The 9263-nt window shown below is 44.7% G+C and overlaps 1 protein-coding gene across 1 annotated transcript in view; it reads left to right on the top strand.

The window, feature by feature from the left end:
• The first annotated feature begins 2189 nt into the window (after positions 1 to 2189).
• The window catches only part of ANXA5 (annexin A5), a 27056-nt gene continuing 19982 nt past the window's right edge, over positions 2190 to 9263 (top strand). The window contains exons 1-2 of the mRNA XM_079990114.1: positions 2190 to 2336; positions 2734 to 2775. Coding sequence (XP_079846240.1) covers positions 2767 to 2775 — 9 coding nt within the window. The 5' untranslated portion in view covers positions 2190 to 2336; positions 2734 to 2766. The remainder of the gene's footprint in view (positions 2337 to 2733; positions 2776 to 9263) is intronic.

Below are 9263 nucleotides of genomic sequence, written 5' to 3'. Positions count from 1 at the left end.
TTCTTCCCTTTAGGCAACTAGTTTTGGTTCCAATACAAAGGCTTATTATAGCAGCCAAGTACTTCTCATACGTTATCTGCTGTCTCTTTAACTTTCCTCCTCCTTTCTGGGGATTCCACCATATGACTCTGACTCATAAATACTCTCTTGAGTCTGACTCGGTTTCATTTTGCTACTCTCCAGTAGATTTTGGTAGCACCACCTTTTGTGTATGCACCCATTTTTATTTATTAATGCCATAAAATGCATATACTGCTTGTTAAAAAATAATAATCTCAAAACGGTTTACAAAAAGATAAAACAAGAAAACCCAAGGACAATTCACAACCATGTTTTAAAACATTCAAAAGTTAAAATGCTAAAACATATTGAAATTACAGATCCACATGCAGATAATCAACACACGGTTCAGTCATGGGGATGTAGAAAGTATTTAACTTGGCTAGCTTGGACTAAAGTACACAGAGACTTCCCATAGATAATATTTTTTCTGTGGGCTTTTTAATGTACTGACCTGGGCATATATCCAGGCTGATTTTGGCTTTGAAACAGCCAGACTGATCTCTCTGGAATGTTACTGGAAACAGCCATTTTGAAAGTTTTAACACACAGCAGATCCCTAATCCTACAATCTGATCCGTGTGATTTCAGTTCACATCTTATTTATTCTTCTGAAACTGTACCAGTTTTATTCATATTTGTTTTCACATTTCCATGGAAATGCATGAAGCAGCATACAATAATTGAACCGACACATGAGTGTCCATTGCTCCCTTTCATATCCAGCTGTCAGAATGCAAGATCAAAGCTGATTTCTGTGGCTTTTAAAATGTGTTTGTGGGAAGGAGGTCACTGTTTTTTGTTGTTGCTATGTACGGTATTTTGTATTCTCATTTTATATTTTTCTGTTGTGATTCTCCCTGGGATCTTTGGATGAAGGGTGGCATACAAATTTAATAAATAATCATAATAAAGGCCTGAACACAGCTTATGCTGTAACTGTTGCTTGTTGGTTTTGATAGGATACAGTGTTGGCTAAATATCTGAGGGCTGTTTAAAGTGGTGTAATTCTGCTTTCAATGCATAGCACAGATAAGTTTCCTTGGAAGTAAGGATGAAGTCCTATAGAGTGCATACCCAAACTATGGCCTTAGGACCAAGCCACACATTGCACTTTTCCTATTCACACTTACTTGGCAGTAGGTATCCTTGAATTCAATTGGAATTACTTATATTGGAAAGCATTGTCGATTTACTTCAAGAACAATTTCTGTTCTGTGCTCCATAGGCATACACATGTGGAAGCAAGTCTCACTGAGTTCAATGGTGCTTACTCGCAAGTAAGTCTGCACAGGACAGCCATATCTTGTAGACATATTAGTTGTGATTCCTGCAGGCAGTTGGACTAGATGATCCTTAGTGCCCCATCATACTCTACAGTTCTATGATAACAGTATGACAGTCTCTGCCTTAGGTGTTTGTTTTGCACTGTTTTTAGACCTATCTCCAGTTATTTTTATACAGTAACTATAAAGTTTTAAGGGGACGCTGGTGGCGCTGTGGTCTAAACCACTGAGCCTAGGGCTTGCTGATCTGAAGGTCGGCAGTAGGGTGAGCTCTCATTGCTCGGTCCCAGCTCCTGCCAAGCTAGCAGTTCAAAGGAAAACTTTCTGTGGACAAAGGTCGGGTCCCTCGGCCACTAAAGCGAGATGAGCGCTGCAACCTCAGAGTTGTTTGCGACTGGACGTAACTGTCGGGGTCCTTTACCTTTATATAAAGTTTTAAAAGGCCATTTCTGAAATGCAAAACTTGAAATACACTTTTAGCTGTTTTATAATTGTTATAAATCACCTTGCCATGCGCGTAAAATTTGATTCATAACACTAAATAAATATCCTCAATTTCATAGCGACCCCACCCTTCGTTTCAAGTTAGCAGCCTAGGCAGTGGCAATGAATACAGACCGTCGACAATTTTCTGCATACTAAACATTCACTGTACTTTATTTGAATCGCCCATATTATTTGCCATCCATCCTTGCCTATTGAAACGCCTCAAAATTCGCCCTCAGTCTATTGGCGAGGATTTGAGACGGGGCGGGAGGAAGCATCCGCCGGGGACTCGGATGGAAAGCCAGCCTCTCCCTGGACGAGCGCTATTACCGGAGAGGGGAGGGGTGTGGCTACAGGCAGGAAGAGCCACGACGCTTGGCCGCCGGGGAGAATCGGAGCGCCGGGCGTGGCAAGCAGCGAGAACCGCTGCGCTTCCCTGGCGCCTCCACACTGTGCGCGTAATCGCTGCCGTGCGCTTCGCTGCTCCCCGTCGGCCGAGTTTCGGTGAGTTCCGCGGGCGTGAGGGCCAGGATTTGTGGAGTGGAGAGGGGTAATGGCACTTCATGGAGAAGTGTAGTCAAGGCTCTTGCAGTGCTCTAATAACATAAAATAAAGCCCTGCGGTATATAAGTAATGCGTAAACATCGTTGCAGGAGGGAAGGCATTCTTTGCCTGTGATAGTTCCGTGCGCCTGCTGAGGGGAAGGGGGGACGTGGGGACACGTTTGCCGGCTTGGGCGTTGGCTCCCGACGTGACGATTACGAAATCGGAACTTCTGGGCGCTAGCAGGGAACCCTCCGCTCCGCCTTTTTGCGCCCCCGCGTTTCCTGCGCCCTTTCCAGACTTTACTGGCAACTGCACAGAGCACAACCTGATACTTTCTGCTCGTCTTCTCTTGCAGCGTCTCTTCTTCGCCGGATCGATTCCCGAAACAATGGCAAAGGTGAGTCATACCCGGCTTCCTTCTCTTTCTCCTTATTAAAATGTGTTTTATTAAATTAACGAAGTGGGCGGGCGGGGAAGCAGCCCTGGCGCCATCTTGCAGGGCACTCATTTATCTGTATGGGTTCCTTCTCCCAGTCTGTCTCTGAAGAGCTCAGGGCGGTGTGCAGGGTCTCTAACTCCCCTCCCTCTTTATTACAACCCAGTGAGGTAGGTTAGATCGAGGGAAGGTCTCATTAAAACTCACAAAGCAAGCTCTGCAAAGGAACGGTCATGGTGGCTGTTGCCTTTAAAACGATGCTGCTATGGCAGAGACATAAAGTTTTTCTTCCTCTGTTAATTACTTGGAAGTTGGGACCTGGCAGTACATGTGAAAAGGATCTAGGGGTCTTGGTGGACCACAGGCTTAACATGAGGCCACAGTGTGATGCAGCAGCAGCAGCAGCAGCAGCAAAAAAAGCTAATACTATTCTAGGCTGCATCAACAGAAGTATAGTGCCCAGATCATGGGATGTAATACCTGTAGTACCACTCTATTCTGCCTTAGTCAGACCACACAGTGGCGTAGCGTGGGGGGTGCAGGGGGGGCCGGCGGCACCGGGCGCAACATCTGGGGGGGATGCGCTCGCACTCGAGTGCTAAAATCCACGGGTTAGGGGGCGCAGATTACTTGCCCTGCCCCGGGTGCTGACAACCCACACTACGCCACTGAGACCACACTTAGAATAATGTATACAATGCTGGGCACCAGAACTTAAGAAGGATGTTGACAAGCTTGGACATGTGCAGAGGAGGGCAACCAAGATGATCAAGGGTCTGGAAACTAAGCCTTAGGAAGAGTGCTTGAAGGAGCTGGGTATGATTAGCCTGGAAAAGAGGAGACTGAGAGGAGATGATATGATGGCCATCTTCAGATATCTGAAGGGCTGTCACATGGAACAGGGAACATGCTTGTTTTCTCCTGCTCTGGAGGGTAGGACTCGAACCAGTGGCTTCAAGTTGCAAGAACGGAGATCCCAACTAAACATTCAGAAAAACTTTCTGACAGTAAGAGCTGTTCAGCAGTGGAACAGACTCCCACAAGAGGTTGTGGACTCTCTTTCCTGGGAGGTTTTTAAACAGAGGTTGGATGGCCATCTGTCACGGACACTTTGGCTGAGATTCCTGTATTTCAGGGGGTTGGACTAGATGACCATCTGAGACCCTTCCAACTCTGAGATTCTACAATTCTATGACCTTGACAGTCTGTTTCCCCATCATTTTTCTTAGTCCTTGCCTTACCGAAGAGGAGTGTTTTCTGGTGGGTGGGGAAGTCTGCCCTCCAGATAAAAGGGACTTTCACTTCTGCCCTTAACTTTCATACTGCTCAGTGCTGAATTCTGTCTGAGTCAGTCTATCCAAGAGTTTTATAGAGAAGCAGAATCTGTAGCAATGTGAGTTCAGCCTAATCATGTGAAATCCACGTCAGACTTCCCCCATTTTCCATTCTTTTAGCCAAGTTTCCTGCCCTGTAGTTTTGTGCTGTGAGTGGGCGTTGCCTATTTCTAGTGGTTAAGAAGCAAGAAGCCAGGCAGGGAGAAAGATTCCAAATTCCACTTTCCTCTTCCCTCTGTTTTCTATTACTTACTCCTTGTGGTCAGACTTCTTTTGCATTACATTCATTTTCTATCTCTCTGAATGACTTTTTTCTTTATAAACCTTAAAGTTAATTTTTTCCTGAATGTATATGAAGACTTTTCAGTATCATCACAAGACTTTACTTTTGAAGTGTCCAAGAATGGCAACTGAAGGACTAAACACATGGGACTACAGATATTTTATAAGTTTACAAAAAAACAGCCATTTGCCCCAGTGTCATAGTGCTAGCCCAAATTGCCCCATCCCTGAGCTGCTATTGACCAGAGAGGAAGAAACTTATGAGGTTAATACTGTAGTTTAAATGTGCAACTTTATTTTTCTGTATTGCAATAGCAGCTTTGGGGAATGACATGGAGTTGACAAATCAGTGTGGTGCAGAGGCTCCACAGGTCCTGTGCAAATCAAACTTCCTCGCACTGGGGCTGCTGTCTGTAACATAAGATGTTTGTATTCCAGTTAAGGAACTCCCCTATCAGGTGTAGTTTGACTCTTAAGAAAGCTTGGAAAACTCAAAAGAGGAATCTTTGGGAACAATGGGCCACTCCATATGTGGCGGTTGTAATGCAACTTGGCTGTAGGTAAATGATTTTCTTTCATAAATAGATTGGGAGCATGGCACAGTGGGAGAGGCCTTTAAGCTTTTGCCCCAGCCTCATTCCTGGTTGGAACAGGTCCCCATGTTTGTCACACAGCTCCCACTGGCACTAGTGGGTCCAGCTGCTTTGCTATCACTCAGAAACTTTGAGGGGATTGTGCAAAATGACTCCATTGGAAGATGTTGTCCTGAAGGATTTATGTGATATGCTGCTTTTGCTCAAAGTGTTTAATCCAGTGTTTCTCAACCTTTTTCCTACGTGGCCCCCTCCCTACCTTGTTTCCTTCCTGTGCCCCCCTCATGGGCGTAGCCAAGGGGGGCGGGGGCCAGCTGCCCCACCAATAAGTAAAAATCAATACAAATCTGAGGTTCTGCTCCCCCCCCACAAAAGTCTGCCCCCCCTAACAGAAATTCTGGCTTATGTCCATGCCCCCCATCCCTCTGGCAGAAAGGTAGCTATTTGAATGTTTTGTTTGTAAATAGAACATGTTTTATTTATAATTTTTATAATTTATACAAAATACAATTGCAAAAAAATGATGGGAACATAATGAAATATTGTTGAAACAGAAAAAACACACACCATAGAATGGAGCTGAAAGTGACATCTTTCTAGTGCAACCCCCTGCAATGTAGGAAACTCAGCTAAGGCATCCATGACAGACGGCTACCCAACCTCTGCTTAGAAAGCTGGGCTGATGCTGCTGGCAGGCCCTGCACCCCTCTGCAACACCCGAAGGTCCTGATCCACTAGGTGCTGGGGTGGATTGAACCCTGCACCTTGCAGAGTCAGGCCCAGGCTACCACCGGGCCCAGCACTGGCAGCAGCAACAAGCAGTTCCGGCTCGCCCAGCCCTACTCATTGACTCATTGCCACCCCACCACTGCACCTGGGGGGGGGGGACGACACCTGGGGGTTCTGGATCACAGGCTCTAGTGGTCAAAACGGGAGCCTCAGCTATCGCCCTCTCCCACTGAAAACAAACCAGGACTGCTCCAAGAAAACGCACATGGCAAAAAGGAGCATTAGGCCCTGGTGGGCCCACCCTCTTACCTGCTTGTGATTGGCCAAGCGGGATAGCCAGCCAATCAGGATTAAAAAATAAAATAAAATTATTTTCACCATTTCTCACTTCCCTCTGTGGCCCCTAGCCTTGTGCTGTGCCCCCCCCCATTTATACATTTTCACTTTGAATATCCTGGGGGGGGGGCAGGGGGGTCATATGGCCCTCAGTTTGGAAACACTGGTTTAACCAGAAGTTGGTTGCCATTCATAAACATGAGAATCAACACTGTGTGTCTGCAGTCTGAACAAAACATCTGAGAAAAATACATTGACATGGGGATACAATCCAGAAGGAAGCTGGGCTTCATACACATTGAGCATCCTTGCTCTGTTCCCAGACCTTCATATGTTGGGTGCATAGGCTTTTTCACATGACCAGGGAACCCCAACTGTCTGTGCTTCCTGAATTTCATGGGGAGCCTAAGCATTTTCTGCCAGATATGCGTAGGTTCTCTCTTGAGATCTTTTACTCAACACAGGAAGGTATGAGTTGGAGATATTGGAGCCAGGAACAGCATTTGTGGGCCTCTCCATGCATTCATTATAATGTGTGTGTGTGATAACTTCTGAAGAGGGAGTAAGAGGCAAAATAGTGTGAAGTACCCGGCTCAGCTCATACAAACATTCCATTTTCTGAATTCCATGAAGCTCACAGTTTGATCATTGAGAAAATAGATGAGACAGAGAAACAGCTTGATTATTTAATGGGATGATGCATGATGTAAATGAAGTAAATAATAAGGGGCTCAGAACAGCTAGTTTTGTCTGCAGTTACTCTGATTCTTGAAGCCTGGGAAATAAGTCGGTTCAGATACCTTCCACATCATATCTAGTCTGGCACTGTGATAACATTCAAAGCAGCATGGGCAAATCTGGCTTATGAGGAATGAACAAGCGGGAGCTAACTACAAGTGAAGTAAGATAATTTTTCAGTCTTATGGTAGGGCATGCTAAAGAGTAGATTACAGAAGCTACTGGCACTTAGTATTTGCCTAGTCTTGCTCTGCTGAAGCCTGGGTTGACTAACAGTTGTAATGTTATATCACTGTACCGTCACCTAATGTCTAGAATAACCGCCTTGCTGCAATGATTACCCGCGTCCTTTGGAATTGGAGTAGTTTAGCTTTTCTAACAAAGCTGTTTCTATAGTAGCAGTGCACAACTGTTACATGTTCGGATGTTGTCCCAAGATACTAGGAAAGGGAGCCCAGGACATTAATTGAGTTGATTGCAATGTGTGTACGTTTGGAGAATATGCAGTATAAAAGATGTGTGTACTGTTTTTAGGTATGTTTAATTGGGCAGTCCTTAAACCAACATTGCTACTTTTTCTGGGTTTTTTAAAATAATTATGTACGAAGGGCCTCTACTCATGTACAGAGTGTCTTCCTACTCAAGAACGCACATTTGAAAAAAAAGGGTCACTCAAATGGCTTAAAATCTGAACAGCCCTTGCCACACATCCATGGTTGGTTATGAATCTATTTATATTCAGGGAAAGTATGTTGTAAAATATATGCATATTGCATCAGCTGGAAAGGGGGCACATCTATTAATTTAGCTCTTTAAAAACCATAGGCAAGGGTTTGGTTTTTTTCTTGTTAGTGCTCATACTCCTTTATAAAAAGAAAAATGATTGATTCATTCATCTACCTTTCATAACAGACATGATCTGCATGTATGTTGCACTTCTATGTATGTATCCTATAGGAATTGGCCCCTAGAGCACACATCCCTGGAGACACAAAGCAGGCTCATTCATATTGTGAGCACACTCAGAAGTGTTTTCCTGTTAGCGTGGGTGGCACTGTGGTCTAAACCACTGAGTCTCTTGGGCTTGCCAGTCAGAAGGTCAGCGGTTCGAATCCCTGCGACGGAGTGAGCTCCTGTTGCTCAGTCCCAGCTCCTGCCAACCTAGCAGTTTGAAAGCACACCAGTGCTAGTATATAAATAGGTACCACTGCAGCGGGAAGGTAAATGGCGTTTCCATGTGCTCTGGTTTCTGTCACAGTGTTCTGTTGCACCAGAAGCAGTTTAGTCATGCTGGCCACATAACCCGGAAAGCTGTCTGTGGACAAACACCAACTCCCTCGGCCTAAAAGCGAGATGAGTGCCACAACCTCATAGTTGCCTTTAATTGGACTGAACTGTCCAGGGGTCAGTTCTTATATATTTTACTTATATATACATAAAACGATTTTTCAGAGCAGGGCAGACTTGAAACATTATAGGTTTGTTGCTGTCCAGGCCATGCTTGGTCATTTCCCACCCTGCTTCTATTTCTCGTCCTGCAGCATTTTTAAGGTTTTTGAAGCATTTAGTTGGCTGTGGGAAGGGGGGGGGAGGGAGGGAGAAGAAGAATGGTATGGGACACATTAATACAGACTTTTAAATACTCAGTGCTAGCTTCTGCCAATAAAATTAGCAATAATAAATGGGTCGGGGATGCAGGTGCAATGGCACAAATTGGCCAAAATAAATTGGCCGCTCACCCACCCACAAGTGTTCTAATGGAAGAGAGCCAGGAAGAGACCTCTTTTCAAGTCAGTTTCACAAAAGCATGGAGCTTTGCTATGAGGTGCAAGCATAGGATTGCAAAAAGGAACAGTGAAGAAGAAAGGCCTTCGAATCCAGTGTGAGTCATGTTGTCTCTTTTCCGCTATCTGAAAACAGATGGTGCGATTCCGCAATAAGTTGCTGGTTTGGAGGGACCCAAGAAGAATATATTTGCTCTCTTGGATCAATTATCAAAGGAGAACATGGATTGGATTTTAATACTGGTGTAGCAAACAAATGAATAGGCAAGGGTGATGTTCTTAAAAGTAAGTGCTTAGGAATCGATGGTGTAGCTAAGGACCAAAAGTGGATAGTTATGCAATAGACAGCCTTGCAATGTTTTTCAAAAAGGAGAAGTAGCTGCAATCTGGTATGAAGGAGTGGTGGAAGGAGAGATTACTTAACCCTTTCCCATCCTGTTGCTGTCTACTCAAAATCCCTCTGTTGATTTTTCTCCCCACGGAGTGGGAGAGAATTACAAAGTTTTCTCATTTATAAAGGATATTTTTTGTGGGAAAATGGCAGGAGAGGGAAGAGTTAAACAGTCTTTCCTCTGTTGAACTTCCACTCAAACTGGCAGGTTTCCATAACTCCTATTGTTTTTAAACTAAAGCAGCCCACAGGCCTTGGGAAG

The sequence above is a fragment of the Podarcis cretensis genome, assembly GCF_951804945.1.
Source record: "Podarcis cretensis genome assembly, chromosome: 9".
Classification (NCBI taxonomy): Eukaryota; Metazoa; Chordata; class Lepidosauria; order Squamata; family Lacertidae; genus Podarcis; species Podarcis cretensis.
This window is presented reverse-complemented; position numbering and strand designations above follow the sequence as displayed.